An 18,512-nucleotide genomic window follows, 5' to 3' on the forward strand; every position below is an offset into this window, starting at 1 on the left:
GACCATATTCACCATAAACTTCCACCAGTATACGATGACTTTCGGCTGAGGTTTTCGACATATAAAAGTAATAAAAAAGAACTCAGCGAAAAACAATTTTTCATGTGAAAAATTCGACACATATAAATCATGTAGATGAGGTACTGAAAGTGCCGATTTTCATCATAGATAGACTGTGCTCTTAAAATGTCTACTTAGGTAAAACAAGATTTCAAGAATAATTAATGATGACATTGCTAGCCAATGTCCAGGAGAAGCCAGAACAAAAGACAAGAGGACTCGGTCTAATACGATGCACATCTGAAAAGCTTCATGATAGTTATAATCTAGTGAGCGCCGAAGGATTATAAAAGCTTATTAAACAGGTTAGGCGCGCGTTTTTTTCTAATTGTGGGGAGCACTTATGGATACCATTCCACTAAAAGAAGGTTTTGGTTATTTCTCCTAGCAGAAGTCTGATATACTATGGAGAAGAACTACCGATTTTAGAGAAATTCTTTCACATCGGCGTAAATGAAAGTATAATATTTTAGAGATGTTTTTGAGAGAGCCAGTTAATCAACACATTGGCTATGCTTATTCTAGGCTTTTGAGCCTTTTGGCTGGGACTGGTTTAACATGAAGGTCTTTGTCTGTGTGTACATTAACTTCACTTCGAGGAGGAAACTAATTTGCTCTGTTTGCATTATATGCAGCACTTTGAATCCAGTTTTCCACTATCGAATTAAAAATATTATAATACTCTTCGAAAAATATTGTTCGTAGTCATAAAAACAATCATCTACTCCAAATTATTTGCCTGCATCGAGTTCATACGAATACAGACCCACCAAGCCGGTCTACCGCAATGCATTTCGATTCTGGGAAAACAGGTGCAGCCTTCAGGTGCTACATGTTATCTGGTCGCTCAGCAAATGCTCCAGTGTGGAAGCGGAAACAGTTCGGGCATACTAGCATTGGCTGTTCGTTCCAGTGCTTACACCAGTCTCTCATGCCAACTCGAGGAAGAGACGCCAAAAGCCAGACACTCATTTGCATTTTTTGGGTAACGGGAAATTTTTGGCGAGTCACATTTGTAATTGCTCGCAAGTATGGCTGAATTTGGTGCGGCAATGGAACGCAGCAAAGATGGAGTTGGGATGGCAGTTGACTTTATGGGCTGGAGACACTGTGACGTTGGTAATCTATACAAACTTACATGTTTAATGCACATTCCTCAGCGTGAGGCAGACACTTGTACTCTTTGTGATTGTTCAATTATGACATTATCATTTATGTTGTGTTAAATTATAGCAGAAGATGACTGAATGTGTGTCTGATTTTCGATGAAGGTTTTGGGGGACAGAACGTTTAAAGATTGACACTTATAGTTGGAGTTATCAGTGAAGCAATTTTGAAGTTTAGAGTCGTATATTACTTTGAGAAAGTTATGATTCCAATAAAAGAGTTATTTTGTTAAGACCGAATTATACTTTAACTATAAAATGTTGAATTTCTATTTTTGATTTTGGTTTTCGAGAAAATATATGCTATTCTTTGGGCCTTTAAATAATTCGAAAGTCTTCTAATCTCAGTGAAAATGTATAAACTTGTAGATTATGTGAATATTTTCCGATCCTTGTGACACAAAGTAGTAGTTGGTTGATCTGGAGTCAAAGAAACTAAAATATTAGATTTGAAAACCTCCTTTAAAAGTGGTTTATAGCTTACAGAGCCGTTGTATTGTATGAAGCTCAATAAAGAATTCGAACCATTAGTTAATTTCATGCTCGATGAGAATATCGGGAAGAAGAGCTGAAGCCATTTTGAAACAATCATGGACGATACTTTTGAAGGAAATCAGACTTTCTATATGAATCCAAGAACTAAAAATGAAGTTGTTGAAATGAAAATGTCATCATCGTTTCCACCTTTAATTTTGCATTGTTTAGGGTTTATTTTTCCCTTTTGAATATAACTTTTTAATCTTCTCTCTGAAGGGCATTCAACATTAAGCGCCGTTAGTTATCTTATGTATTAGTAAGTTATGTTCTAATTGGACTTAAATTTTAGATTTTAACCTTCTCGTATTTATAATGAGTTTGAGTTGATCAATTTAAAAAGAGGACAACTACAGTGTCTTTGACATTTTGTCTCATTTACATCATAGTCAGGTTGGACTATTAGAAGCGGTTCGGACATAGACTATTTCTTCAGTGCAGAGGTTTTTATATGGAGTTGTGAATTGTAATTAACACTTTTCAGATTGCGTGCAGGGGCTTCTTAGAGTCCTGAAATCCGAATATTTGGGTTTCTGAGTCCAGTTCAGCAGTAAGATAAGGCTATTGTGCTTAGGGCCTAACGGTTCATTTTCGTGGCCTTAACATGCTTAGCAATGTCGTCTCTGTTTTTGATAATCACACCGCCTAATGTTACTTTAGAAATAACCGACGACATCGCTGAATTGACTTCAACAACAATTGCTTTCATAACTCTATAAGGTCTTTATAACCAACGAGTATAGCTAAATTGAAAAATTTGACATAATATCCACATTTTCTTCCTTTTAAAGTGAACTTGCTGGCCAGAGGTTATTTTGGGATGTGTATTCTCTGAGATTAGGAAATCGTGTGATGTAGAGCAAAAGCAGAGTGATAAACCGCCAGCGTAAGGCAAGCATCTTCTTAAAAAGATCTATCCTGATCTAATCAGATCTGTTATAAAGGCAAGCATATAAAAATAGGAAATGTGTGTTAATAAAAATGAAACATTTTTGGTGCAAATAATAATGAAACGAATTATTGCAGCCGACTTTAACTCAGTACTGAGCAAACGATTTAACAAGGATAAATGATGTTGAGCCTGGCAGGCGAGTAGACAGCCCAAGTAATTGGCTACAACAAGGATTTGCGTGAGACAGCCAAACAAAGCGAGTGTCGAGTAGGGACAAGGGAAGGCAAGCAGGCAGTGAAATAGACAGATGCGAGTATATGTGAGGGAAATATAATATATGTACGGGGGTACTATAAATATGTGTATACCATATATTTGTGGGTGTGTGTTGCTGTTTTTCGCTGGTATGACAAAAGAGCCAAGATGAAGTAATACAAGCAAACTCGTAGAAAGGCATATAAGGAAAGGCTGAGAAAGGAGTTAAATTGATTACAAAAAATATTTATATGCAAATTAGACAGGCAAAGCGACGCAAGCGAACGAAGAAAGATATGGAAATAAGAAAAATTATACAAACAAGAAAATGTGTGAAAGCGGTGTGAGTGTGTTGGCGGCTTAAGCAAATGAGGCGTGTGAGTATGCATACAAGAAAGCTCTACTATATAGCTAAATATATATACAAATATATACATATACATATATATGTAATTGTGTGTGTAAGAAAACGGCTTTCAAGCAAGCGACAGCAACATTGTCGTATCTGTCTGCCCACTTTGTATTCATGTCCACATATGTATGTGTGTAATTTTGTTCACTCGCCGGCAAATCCTTGTGATTTTTTGCGTATGTAAGTCCGTGGGCGTATACGTGAAATTGATTTATGATAAGCGAAAGGATACTAAATACACACATACAAACATATATCTACGCATTCGATGACTGCGCTAACGCTCATCCTCTGCACCGATCTCCGCCCCGCTTTTAATTTGTTTTATTCCACATACCGTTGTTTGTGAGCTCATTGAGTTCTCTCTTCTCTTCATCCGTATTCATTTATTTTATTTCTTATTTTGCCTATTTCTTTTTCATACTCATTTCATTTTGCTACAGTAACGTATAAAATCTTATTTTTTGCCTGGTGAGCAGAAAAAGGTGACTGCGTTTACGAAAAACTATCAGTCAAAGTTTGCGAAAAACTTCTAGTGTTAAGATTTATGATGCTGAATATTAAAAAGAAATGGCCGGATGGATGATTGGAGCTCAGCTAATTCGATTGAGATATGTAAATGAAATCGGGGTCACTCTCTCTTCGAAACCTGAAATATCTCTTATTTGCAGCTATATACGGGATTTAAGAATGTCTTGTGGTCCGACTAAACTAACGTATCGAAAAATTCAACAAACGATTATACTGAAAACGAAATTAAAAAGAAAATGGTTATTCTCTTCGTTTATGGATTGATTTTGGATTGCAGTATGCTACCCGAATGACGTATTCGTATCATTACAATATTGCAATAAAAAAAGATGTTTGAAGTAACTACTTAACCTACAATAGAAAATCGTAAAGTTTGGAAAAACGGATATATTTTGTTTTCGAGCCTCTTGTAAATAGCAAAGTCGTCATGCGGGATTTCAGCTCTAGGTTGGCCGATATTGCCCATCGGCGTAACCGTTCTCCGTCACATATATAGCTATGTCGTCCGCATCAGCTATCAGTTTAGGGGATTTCCTTTACAATTTTTCCAGAAGATAATTAGCTACCAGTGACCACAAGAGTGGTGACAGTATACCCCTGAGGAGTTCATATTTTTGCTAATCTGAACAGTCTAGCTTCGTTCCAAATCTACATAGTAGAGGCTTGTGATCGTGTTTTCCTTCTTTATGTAGTCTATTTAGATCACATCTTGTGAAACCTAAACACTATGGTAATCACACTGTAGGTCGATGTCTTACGCCTACTTCGGAGCAAGTTCGCCAGTTGAAGTCCAGTGTTTCAATAGTTCATTGGCCTCTATGTGTATTACTGGAAACGATGGAGGTGGGAAAATGGTCAACGTATACAGCATTTAAGATCTTTCGGATAGCTCTTCGTAAGTTACGTCGTTTTTGGGTGCCATGAATAGGCGATCGAAAAATAAGATGGTAATCAAGTGCAAGCGAACATAATTTAATCGCACTGTGATTCGAGTGTCGTAGATCTACATATTTATTATATAGAGATCTTATTCAGAAGCTTTATCAAATTTAATGGAGAGCTATGCATTGAGGGAAAATCTAGGTATTATATTATATGTTCAACTGCTTTGAGCTCGATATTCACTTTTGATATGCTTATCCACCTAGAAAAGGACATTTTATTGTATACAAATATTTCTTTGGGCTTTTTTATATTATACTTCCTTTCAAATCCGAATAGTTATTGCTTTACAGTGTACGCAATTAAACATTTATAGAAATCTTGTACGATTGTGCTTAAGCAATGACTTTTTTGATTGGAATTTGAATTTACGCTGGAAGGTACTTTATACTTTTTAGTATTTTTCCTCATATAGAACAATGTTGGTACATGCAACGAGTTCTGGTTTTGGTTGAAAAATTTATTTTTAAATATTTAAAGGTTTTTGAAGAAAACAACAATAACAACTTTTTATTACTACAAATAAGACTGTTTGTTAAATTTTATTTTGATTTGTCAAAATTATTGCACATGAATTGAGCTTTGTTTAAACAAATGCACTTACAAATGAGTACAAATATATTAACATACATATATATATATATATATATATATATATTTAAGTAATGTAAAATAATATTTTAATAAAATTATGATAACAATATCAATTATATAGGTAGTATTGCACATGGAAATTACCCGTAAAGATCAAACTTGCTGCAAACATTTATAAATGATTAGGTTTAAACATTTATTAAAAATAAAATATTTTATGTAATTACTAATAAAATTTCTTAAAAAAGATATATTTTTAAAAAACTAAAAATTATAAATGTGAATAAGAATGTACATTGGCATATGTATGAAATGTGGTTGAAGATGTACAATTTCTACTTTCTTAAAATTTAACAAATAAGTTTTTTATGGAAGAGCATCAGCATTGGAATATATTTAAAAAAATTTAAATTACCAAAAAATTAAAATTTAAAAACGTGTCGAAGTAAATGTTGATTGACATTTTTTTTAATTTAATGTTTTAAAATTAAAAAATTGTAATTTTATAAAATGTTATAACAATTTTACCTTCAAATTTTTGTTATCAGTTAGAAGGGCTTCAGATTATGTAGCTAAAAAATTAATTTTTGATTTTTAGTTGAAATTTCGTGGAAAAATATTTCAGGGCATTTATTAGTTTTATTATTAATATGTTTATATTAATCCCAAGCACATAAATAAATTTTAAAAATGTAAAACATAAAGATTTAATTCAAAGGAGCTGCTTTATTTTCTCATTTTTATATAAGAAATCGTTAAATAAAATGGAATATAAACATTTAAAAAAAAATTCAAGACAAATTTATAGCTAAAAAATAATTATGAAATTATATAATAAATAATTAATATTTTTAAGTTTAAATAAAATACATTCATTAGTTGAAATGAGAAAAAAAAATTGATTAACTAAAAAATATTTTTAATATTCAATAATTTATTGTTAAATATTTAAAAAAAATATTTTGTAATTTATAAAATTCTTTTTATAAATTTAAAAAATTAGTCTTTTTAATTTAATTAATTAAAAAATCAAGTCAAAAAGAAAATAAATTATTTGTTGTCAGTTTATTAAATCATTTCAATAAAAGTCAACATTAATTAATTGTTTTAAATTTTAAAATATATTTGTTTAATTGTTTAAAATTTAATTAAATGAAACAAAGATTGAAGAATAAATATAATATTCGAAATTGCACTATTTCTCCATAATTTGCTTTTTACATAACGTTTTTTTTGTTTGCAGTTAATCAACAAAAAATCGAATTTACACCAAATTAAGACCAATAATTTGATTATTGCTATTTATGTTTTTTTGCTGCTCGCCAACTTCTGCTCTCTCCTACTTCATACTATTCATTTGTTGTCAACTTTATTCATTTTATAATTAAATTTGGTATTATTGCATTTTAATTGAATTTTCGCAATTTCTGCACGGTTAATAGCTTGCAGAGAAGACGTGAAAAATGTTGCAACCACAAAAAGGTGAAAAAGTAACAAAAAGGAAAAAAGAACACAGCCACACTCAGAAAGTGTTGAAATATAGCGAGCAAATTCATTTATGGCGCAGTGAAAATAATTAGTGAAAATGAAGAACCAAATAAACAGTTATTTTGTGGATTTTACAGAGTTACATTTTTTGTTGCAACAATAAATTTCATTGTATTTTTGGTCAAAATTAATTCTGTAATAATTATTGAATAAAAATTTTATTTCAAATTACAGTGACGAGCACTTAAACATTTGACATAATTGAGCAAGCGGTTAATTATATGATAATGTTTGAAGTTAATTGGTATGATCTAAAAAATTTTATACTTTTAATGTAAAAAATCAGTTTTATGAACTCAAAGTAACTAAAAATAAAGAAAAGTATTATAAAATAATCATTATTCATAAAAAAAAATCAAAAATGAGCATAATATTTCATTTACACCTGAAAAAATTGACAAAAAAATACACTTTAAAGTTTTTTAAGTTATATAAGAAATTTTTTTTTAATTTTCGGATTTTGTGAAAGAAAAAAAATTAAGTATTGACAATTTTTAAAACGAGAAAATTTTAAAAGAAAAAATTAAGGAAAATTAAGATTTTTGGATTTTTTGGTTAAATTTTAAATCCAAAACATGAATAATTCATTAGATAATTTTTTAAAACAGTTGAATAGATAAAAATTTCAAAATGAAAAAATTAAGGAAAGTTAGCATTTTGAATATTTGAAATCAAAAACATGAATAATTTATTAGATAATCTTTAAAATAATTGAAAAATTAAAAAAAGATACAATTTAAAATAATAGGATTAGATTTATTAATTTAATAGATAATACATTTTAAATATTATTTAACAAACTCATAAGCAACCAAAAATAAAAACATGAAAAATTATAAATAATTTAATATATTGATGATATTTTAAAGTATTTATTATATGTACAATATTAGTAAAAAATTAAAATTACTGCTTGAACTTCCAAAATAAAATTTTTGTTAAATAAAACATAAGAAATTCGAAAATAAGAACATGTATCAGATATAAAATGACGTTGGAGCATGGATGTAGCTTACAGAAATAAAGTTTAAAAAAGATTTTTAATATTTTTTAATTTATTAATTAGTAAGAAAACGTTTTCAAAACAACAATCATATATCATAAATAAACTAAAACATTAATTAATTCAAATAAAAAACAACTTCCAAGTAAGCTAAAATAAGATTATAGTTGCCGAAAAAATGAATTTTAAACAAAATACTTTATCAAACCAAAGAGTTATATATATTTAAAGAATTATTTAAATTAAACGACAGCTATCTTTTTTGTTCTTTAAATTGTAATTCCTTTTTGTAAATTCAAAAAAAAAAACATATAATAATTTGCTATCAAAATAATATAATAACAACATAACATGCTATCAAAACCAATGATATTGGCAATCCAATAAATTTTGTTTTTGGAAATTTTGCTTAGTGGTTTGAAAAAAAAAACAGTAAAAATTAGAATCCTGCAAATTTTGCAACATTTAAATGAGAAATAAAATAAAAATTAAAAAACCTTCAATTACGCAAACATACATATGTAATATGAATAAAATTCTTTTCCAACAACATATAACAGAAATATTAAACAAAAACAAAAAGGAACAAAACAGAAGGATTATAATTTTGTGACAAAATCAGTGAGTGCCCTTTAACAAAACACTAATATTAGCAAAAACTACCGATGTCAAATTATTGCATTGTTGCCAGCCTACTGAATTGTAATAATATTATGCATGCAAGAAAAAGTAAATAATGAGCCACACATACATACACACACGTTGTTGTAGCTGGCCGACACGCAAACGCAATCGAATTGAGCCGTGAAACCGCGATGCCAATCAGTGAATGTTGTGGCGCCGTTTTTGTGGCCGCTACATGCTGTCGTTGTTCTTATTGTTGCAGCTTGTGTTGTTGACACCACTGTTTTTGTCAGCACTGCAACCAAATTCTGATTTTTTTGGAAAATCATTGCTTTTTTGTTTATCATCTTTTACATATTCCGAATGCTCGACACCGCAACCCCGCGCTCTAACTGTCACACGCTATATTTTTGGCTTTCATGGTGCTGAAATTGGCTTAAATTGACTGGGTTGCTTGCTTGTTTGTATGTGTGCGTGTGACTGTTGGGCGTTCAGGGGCACCCGACTCAGTGTCCCGTCTCGAAGCTGACATCCGCATGGAATCCCGTATCGTCTGCATAATAAATGACATTCTGTATACGTCCGTCCGGCAATAAAATATGATATTGACCGCGCGTCACACCATCCAAATCACGATTCTGTTTGTGGCCAAAATCATTGCCGGTATTAAAATCACGTATGCGATAGCCAAATGCATACTTTGCGGCGTATTGCAGCTGCAATGAGACAAGCAGAGGGTGTGTACATGTGAGAGAGAGAAAGATATATGTATATTAAAAGTATCAATGGAAAAGAGAGCTAGTGATGTGACTCCAGTCACCGAGCGGACACTAGAGAATATACAAACAAGAAAAAACGTTAACTTCGGTTGCACCGATGCTATAATACCCTTCACAGAACTTGATTCGGATCGTTCAATTTGTAAGGTAGCTTCATGTTATAGTGATCTGATCTGAACAATACCTTCGGAGATTGCATTATTGCCTTGGACAATAACTCACGCCAAATTTCGTGAAGATTTTACGTCAAATGAAAAAGTTTTCTATACAAGTACTTGTTTTCGATTGTTCCGTTTGTATGGCAGCTTTATGCTATAGTGGTCCGATATTGGCCGTTCCGACAAATGAGTATCATCTTGGGGACAAAAGGACATGTGCGAAATTTCAGATAGCTTAAAAACTGAGGGACTAGTCGCGTATTTATAGACGGACGGACGGACAGACGGACATAGCTAAATCAACTCAGCTCAGCATGCTGATCATTTATGTATACATTTTATGGGGTCTCCGATGTTTCCTGCTGGGTGTTACAAACTTCGTGGCAAACTTAATATGTTACCCTGTTCAGGGTATGAAAATAATTTTTTAACGAATAAAGTTGAAAGCGTTAAAATATAAATGTATTTATGCATGTGTGTGTCTGTTTATGTATAAGTGTGAGATGAAAAGTCAGTGAGTGAAAAAATATGCGCAAAAAATCAAATTGTGATAATTGTATTCATTGGTTATGCTTTATGTATATGTATACATACCTATAGACCACATACACCTCATTGTATAGGTATACATAAGTGTGAAAAGTTCCGATTGTGACAAATTGAAAAATGAAAAATGCTTTTTTGCAAAATCATTGTTTGTAAATTTTAATAGCATTATTTATGTATGTGTACATATGTTTATATGTACATATTAAGTGTCTGTATTTCTAATATACAAGAAATAAGGTTAATTTGGTTACACAGTAGCAATAATACCCTTTACGAATAAAAATTATTCATGTATGAACTTGATTATAATCGTTAGTTTGTACATATAATATATCAGATATAGGTTTAGTCCGATATGAAAAATTTTCTCGCAGATTAAACCGCTGCTGTAGACAGTAATCCATGCGAAATTTCGTGAAGATATCTTGTCAAATAAATAAGATTTCTGCACAAGAAATTGATTTTGATTGATTTTCAGTTTGTACGGCAACTATATGTTACAGTTGGTCAAAGTATATATAGCCTGGCCAGGTATAAAAAGGATATACACATGTATATTATGGTGGACCAATTAATAATTTTTCCTTAGATACAGTGAAAATAATGATAATAATAGAAATTACCAGAAAAAATCTGGTAATTATCTCATATACCATATGTATAGCGCATTGGGATTTTTGATTTCCGATTATCCCATATTCTCTTATTGGGTTTTTGCCTCACTCTACTATATATATGTATATATGAAATGTAACAATTTATACTTTAGAAAATCTGTCAGCTTACTGTTGCTCTAAATTTAGTCTTTCAATGACCAGTGGAACTGTTAGTTCTTCAATGAAACGCTTCACCAATATCTCCACATCAATATCATGTTAATAAAAGTAATAAATTGAAAATTCCATATCCTGTACGAAACCACTGTAACAAAAGTTTCCTCTTGAACCATTGGCATAAACACTGAAGAAGTTTAGTAAGAATATAATTTTCCACTCTGAATTGGACTTATGTGTGCTCGATATGGGACCACAGAGAGGCTGTTCTCTTCTAGGCTTCAGTTGCTATAAGATGGTTTCCAATAACAGCTTAATTTTTGTAAATTCAGTTTTGATCTTTGAGTGATTACCAGTTTGGAGTTTTATCCTCGTCAACCGATGCAAAGGTTTCAACAAACAGTCTATCAGATTCAGAGGTTTCTACCTACAGTCTTTCTATTCGATTAGCCAAACTGTTGGCTTACTCAGATGAGAAAAAAATTTTCAGGCGAAGCAATCTGTCTTTAACACATAACTAGACCGAGTAAGGCAATATTAAGATTAAGTAGCAATAATTTCATCCATTAGTTAGGAGGAGTGGACTAATAGCGCATATATTAAAACAACGTTGTATTAGTGCAGAGCTGCAGTGCGAGTCTCTTTAAAAACGGAAGGAAGCAGAGAAATTATTATTATTTACAAATTTTCCTAATCTTTACGTGATAGTGGGTCTTAAGTATGTTTTTAGAAAGTTTCTCAATTTTCGAGAATCTCATCTGCTTAGTCATATGGTCTAAGCCCACATCAAAAGAGAGGATTTCTAAGAATTTCTGATAACAAGATTACTTCATATGTTTTGGTTGTCTTTCTGGTACTAAAAGAGTCAATCCACATTTCAATTGTTGGCGGTTTATATTGAGAACATATCATGCAGAATACATCCCAGCCACCATGGCCTCCTGACCTTAATTTGCTTAACTTAAGTAAATTGTCACTAAGTTCAGATGATATATGCTCTCCATTATTATTATCTTCTTCAGCGGCGACAGGTGCGAAATTGGGTATGTATGTATGTATATCTCGAACTTTTTTTTACATCGAAATGTTAATGATCTTGAATTGTTAAAATTGGTTGCCACATATACGGACCTGGAAGTGATCTCAAACGAACTCTATTAGGGTAATTTATGATGTTTGTTCTTGATAAATTCCATGAAATAAATCTTTAGAAAAACAGTAGGGAAGCTCTTATATAAATACCGATACACAGAGGAATATATTCGTACATATATTTACTCATATGTTTTTGCATATATAACAAATAGAGATGTGATATTTATAACAAACATTTTGAATTGCTTTGATGTCTTTCAACTAAACATTTAATGTCCTCACAGATGTAGCATGGATGGTATGTATGGCTGTAAAAATACTACAAATATTTCATTTTGTAATTTCTGTATGTTTTGACGTGGCATTTGACACTCGTAACTTGATTTGTGTATTTCGAAAATAATTTTTGTGCATAAATTTCTAATAGAGGAAGCGAGTTTCCAAAGTCGGCGTGATTTATTGCAAATTTTTGAATATGACATAAATTGGTTAAGGTTTTTATTAGTTTCTGTTGAAACAATTAAATGCAGATAACGGTGACTAGTTTTTTGATTTGCGTTGTCTTTTAAAGTAAACATATTACAAATACACAATATGAAAATATTTTATTCAAAATTTATTTTGATTTTAATTGCTTGCAAAATAAATTGAGGCTTACGTAAATTGTACAGTTAACTAAAAAAAACCAAAAATTGGAAAACTTGTTTGATTCATTTCACGTAAACTATAGCAGCCGACTTGGATCGCCAGGTTTGTTTTTACGATAAAATTAGCAGACGTATATCTAAAGATTTTTAGCTCAGCATTGGTAGCATATAATTTTTCTCAGCAAGTGGGGTCAAAACTCTACGTAAGCTTTGAAAATTTCTTGGATTCTTGGATTGGATTGAAGTTCCCTGTCAAGTACCAGGAGTATTTGGAGAGGAAAGGATCGGCACCGTCGGGGAAAAATGTGCGTGAGTAAAATGAAAAAAAAAATCATTATTTGTGTGAAAAGTTAGTTCATTCATTTATTGTTGCTGACGTGTACCCTTGAATTTATTTTTTGGTATACATATATGAGTACATGATATATGATTTTTATAAAAATCAGTTTCTCATCCGTCACAAACTTAGTTTCTAGGTGTAGGGATTTGAACAGAGTAAACATCCTACCGGTTGTTAATCGTAGAAATTAATTCGAAGAAGACGACGAAGAATCACTTCAACGTTTTTATCTTCTCTGCTCCATCTCTAAAATACTTTTACTAAAATACTTTTTGCGGGATTCTATGGATAGATGGATCTGAATCGCATTACAAAAATACTGTCTCTAGCAGTCCAAGTGTGATCCCCATCTTAGGAATCAGCTATAGCACACAGTTCGTTTAATCATCTGCTTAGGCCTATGTGACAAGGCTTTTACTATTATCTTATTATTCATATAGCGTTGTCCTTTGTCTTCGCGTAAATACTGTGAGAAATCAAGCTCAAGTATACATTTATTTACTAAGAAGCATACAATCAAATTTAAATTGAAAAGTGTAAAAATTATATGATATAAATGGTAAATTATGACAATAATGCATTCAGTTCTACTTAGTCGTTGTGTTTTATAGCCTAAAAAAAGGTAAAATAAGTTTGCCACGATGTTTGTTACACCCAAAAGGAAACGTCGGGGACCCTATAAAATATATACATAAATGATCAGCATGATGAGCTGCGTTGCTTTAGCCATGTACGTCTGTCTCTCTGTCTGTATATACGTGAACTAGTTCCTTAGTTTTTGAAAGATGCTGCTCTTTTTTCGGAATCACCGATTTCGGACAACTATAGCATAAAGCTTGCATATAAACTGAATAAATAAAGTGCTCGTAAGAAACAATGAACGAGATATCTTCACCAAAATTGACACGGATTATTGTTTAAGACAGCGGCGCAATCGCCGCAGAAATTGTTGAGATCGGATCACAGTGGTAGCATATAGCTGTCATACAGCCTGACCGATTAAAATTAAGCTCTTGTAAGAAAAACTTTTTTATTTGTAAAGGGTATTATAGCTTCGAAGCAATCGAATTGCAATTGTTTTTTAAAGTGCTGTGTAGTTCTCAAATCAAAATCATGTTGAGATAAGTGAATTATAGGTATTCTTAGGTGTGTTTAGTATGGAGATGTGTTCTAAAAAGATTCCCCAAACCAAGAGCAAAGACTTCCTTAAATGAACTAAAAGCTTAAGTAACAAACTTCTGGAAAAGTGAGAGAATTTCACGCTTTCAGTTTCTTGAGTGATGACTTCATTCATCAAGTAGACAAGTCAAGCCTCGAACCTTCTAAATGTCGGCAACATAAGTAGTTTCTTGAAGGTAGTTTTTTATCTTATGAAAAAGTGTCTTTAGTATGCTCTTCAACTTGATAAAGATGCCTACAAACGCTTAATCATATTAATTTTCCTAATGCTTTTGCGGCAGAAAGCACAAAATTATACCTTTTCATATTTTCCAAGAAATTGCTTCTGATTATTTATTATTTTAGCCACTTGTCACTGCTTCTAATCAAATTTTCTACACTTTGTCGGCATTTCTTACAGATTTTGCCACCGATGGGCACCTTTGCAAAAATGTTTTGATTTTATTGATTTATTGCTTGACAAATAGGCACAGAAGTGTCAAGAAGCCTGCAAAAAGACGCAAAAGGGCAATCACAAGAATGCTCAGCACTACTGCCCTTCCCTCCTCCCTGGAAAATGTGGGCAAGATAGCTGCATAAATAAGCGTATAGTTACTATTGGCAATTCAGTGGAGGATTTGTTTTTGTGTCCTCTGTGACTTGGCAGAAAAGAAGTTCATTACTCTGACGGTATCCCTGACGTGACAATGTAAACCAAAAAAAAAAGAAAGAAACACAGTGTTGCACTCGATGAAGTTATTGTTGCTGATTAGTTTTGTAATCAATCACTGTTTGTATAAAATCGAACTATGGTGATTCTTCGTTTGTGTGAAGAAATAGTGGCGGGCAATACAGAGCGAGATAGTCAGTTTGTTTGTCTTCCAGGGTGTGTGGTTTTCCATTGCTTGCCTTTTTGGTACAAATGTTTTCATGAAGAAGTTTGGTGATATATCAAGTTCATTATTATCTCTCCCAACGAGAAATAATGCTTTTGGACTTAAGACTATCAATAGACTTAAGATTAGAGGACGTGATCTCATAATGTCTATGCCAAGGCATCCCAACCCGAAAGTGAAAACAAATGTTTAAAAATCTCTTACTATATGAGTTCCTGTAGTATGGTTCTTTTAGTATTGAACCGAAAAATTTAATACACAATGTATGAACTCGGTAGTGAAGTAAATACCATCTGATAAAATTTGACCCAGACTCACAAAAAAAAAAAACAAGTGTGTCTCTCGGGGACTGCCGTGGTAAGGCTATTGCATATCATTTTTTTATCAACTTATGCAACTTAATTATTTATTTAGTTTTTATAAAGTATTTTTTTCTTTGATATTAATTCAATTAACACTTTTTGAGCATGGTGACAAATAAAAAAACAAATTGTTTTCTTTTATTAAATACATGAGAAGATAATATTGTTTAAAATATTTTTATTATCTTACAATACATGTAGGTTATTCAGGTTTATGGTTACTGAAATAAGAAACATAAGTTTGAGACTTGATATCTCCTAAATATCTGGAAAATACCTTGTCAATTGTGGTCCCATATTTTGTTGTAGATTCTTGGGGATCATTCTTAATTTTCAAATTCATTTTTTCCTAAAGAAAAGTTGTCAATCGCTTTGATTTTATCAGCAAAGTTGACATTGAAATACTTAATTTCAATTGTACTGTTCAATTCAAACGAAATACTGTCCCGCAAGGTGGGATAGCTATTTTCCAAAATAATAACAATGTTACTAATTTTATGACTGCAAATATTGAATAATTTTTTTTTATTAATTAAATTAATGACAAATAAAAATATGGAAATATTTAAAATTAAATATAATTTTTTTTGAATCACCCTGCTGTCTCTTCAATTGATTTTTTCCGCTTGAGATATGCGAAAATACGCCTTAAAGTATGCAAACATTTTGCGCATAGTGATAGAAGCTATGCAATAGCTTAAACATTTTTACGTATTTTAATACAACTCTTTAATATCACCTAATAGGTACCTTTTGAGTCAATACAAACATGCAATTGTACTAAACCTCGATTGGGATGGTCCTCAGTGCCTTCAGCTTCAGACTTTTAAAGGCTTCAATGGAATCATGGTTCTCAGGTTCGAAAACGGAAAAAAGTCACAGGAAGTCAAATCTCGTGAATACGGTAGTTGAGCGATGACTATCGTTTCGAGTCAGTCATAATCATGCTAGAATGTTAGGTCGCATGTTTGTGGTGAAGAATCCATGAATTTTCCGTCCATATATTTTCCGCCTACAAACCCGGTCGTTTACAACGAATTGCAGGACGTCACACCTCAAAACAGCCAAGTAGAATTCCTTATAGACCTTTTGACCTGTGGAATGAATCGGTGCTGAACCATTCCACAATAATCAAAAATTATTATGAGCATCACATGGACTTTTAAGCGACTTAGACGTGGTTTTTTCGGTTTCGACTAATTTTTGGTGTGTAATTCGCTGGATTGTTGGACCGTTTCAACGTCATATTTATAAACCTACGTCTCGTCACCAGTAATGATGCCTTTGATGAATGCGGCTGCATTGTTAAGCATATTTTTTTAAGATGAGTTTTCGATGGTTTCACGACCTTCAGTGTATAAGGTGGATAGCTCATGGTTTCCGAAAGAATGTAAAGACAGAAAAGTCTACCAGTCTTGATCTCCGTTGACGGTCGATGTATTTCCGAAGTACTTATTGCTCTGATGGGCTTTGACGTTTTCTAAATAAAGAGATAAGACAATCTAGGGGATCGCTTGGGTTCACAATAACAGAATTCTGCCTACAGCTAAGCTCTATTAGAATAGCATAGATCATTTCCTTTTGATTTCCAGTGGTACCAGGAAAGTTGATGTGGCTCAAAAATGTGCTACTAACGTTAATTAGGGACATATTAATTATAATAATAAAGAGCAATCTGTGGATCAGATGAATTTGCTTGAACAAAAGTTAATATTTCTAGATCACTAAGCAGCCAAAAGACATCAATTCAATAACTGGGAAACTGTCACTAGCGAAATTCCTTTTCCATTTTAAGTATACTTTTGCTCCCTTGTTCTTACATGTATCTAGTATGCATTTCCATTAATGCATTTGTCATTTTCACACGCTTTCCTCCGCGCCCCTCCATCAATTACCGATATCTTGCCCAGCAATAATCAACACGGCTGACTGACTAGCTGAAAATATCCTTTACATTTGCTGTTTGCATAGTAAACGGTTTTTTGTTCACACACTTAGCATTGCTGTTATTGTTGTTTTCTATACAAATACGAGCACTAACGCTGCCGGTGCTACAACCAAAGGCGGCTCATGCATTTATACTTTTGAGCTGGCTTTGCCACTGCCATTTCCATTTCCGTTTCCGTATCTGTTTCTTGTTGACATTGACTTTGCGCGCTGATAACGAACTTTAGCCACACTAACACTACAACATACTGTAAGTGTAGCTGGTGATCAGAAAGGATATGCTCTTGCGATTTTTTCTTGCCTGGTAACTATGCTTGAGAGCTCCGATGTGGATGCTCGGTCCAATGCCCGCCTTTGTAGTTCTTTGCACTGTAGAAACATACTTTTATTTATTCCTTTTTAATGTGCACTTTGGATATTCATTGTCGCATATGTGTTGATGCTTACTACAGTGGTGTGCAAAATAAGCAAAAGGTATGAGTTGAGAGCAGTCATGGCAAAAATTTCGGTTGAAGATGTATGCAAGCTCCGCTTGATAGGTCGGTGCGTCTTTACTTTTGTCAAATAATATAATATTCTTAAACACAACGCTGTTCGATCAGTAAATTACTGCGACATTTAATTTGACAGTTTCCAATATTTTAGAAACATTTAATTTTTTGACGAATATCGATATATTAAATAAAGAAACTAAGCTATTCATAATAGGTTTAAGTTGGCTTTTGAAGTTTGAAGTCCAATTTTTACAAAACAAGGTTATCACGCACGAAACCGCCGATAAAATTGGCGGAATAATACTATAAGCCGACTTCAACTAGATTTTTTGATATTTTCGCATATGTACATTTACTTAATCTTGCGAAGCTTCCCACTATAGAGCAAATATTTTCTGAGATCAAGATGTTTATTCGATGTGAGCTATTTTAGCGTCGATTAGATTAAAAAGGATCGAAGGGAATAAGAAAGTAATGTTACTCTGAATTTCTCAGAACTTTTCATTATGCCGTTATAGCTAAGTTTCTAATCAGCAATGTGTAAGTGCTCTATTCGATTAGGTTAGATTTATTGGCCGACTGTTACGCTAAAAATACCATACATAGGTCAGCTGATCCTTAGTAATGCCAGATTGAAGTTCAGTTTAATTTGAGCTGAAGTATTTGTCAAACAGAACGTTAACGCTTTTCCGAACTTTAAGAGCGAATTGATATAATTTAAATACTTCATCCAGTCTCTTGAACTGCGAGGCT

The 18,512-nt window shown here is 32.3% G+C and overlaps 1 protein-coding gene across 1 annotated transcript in view; it reads right to left on the bottom strand.

Moving 5' to 3' along the window:
- Positions 1-8,294: 8,294 nt before the first annotated feature.
- The window catches only part of Cpr50Ca (Cuticular protein 50Ca), a 50,996-nt gene continuing 40,778 nt past the window's right edge, over positions 8,295-18,512 (bottom strand). Inside the window, exon 4 of the mRNA XM_036375800.2 lies at positions 8,295-9,277. Within this exon, the coding sequence (XP_036231693.2) occupies positions 9,068-9,277 (210 nt within the window). The 3' untranslated portion in view covers positions 8,295-9,067. The remainder of the gene's footprint in view (positions 9,278-18,512) is intronic.

This window comes from Bactrocera oleae, chromosome 4, assembly GCF_042242935.1.
Source record: "Bactrocera oleae isolate idBacOlea1 chromosome 4, idBacOlea1, whole genome shotgun sequence".
Classification (NCBI taxonomy): Eukaryota; Metazoa; Arthropoda; class Insecta; order Diptera; family Tephritidae; genus Bactrocera; species Bactrocera oleae.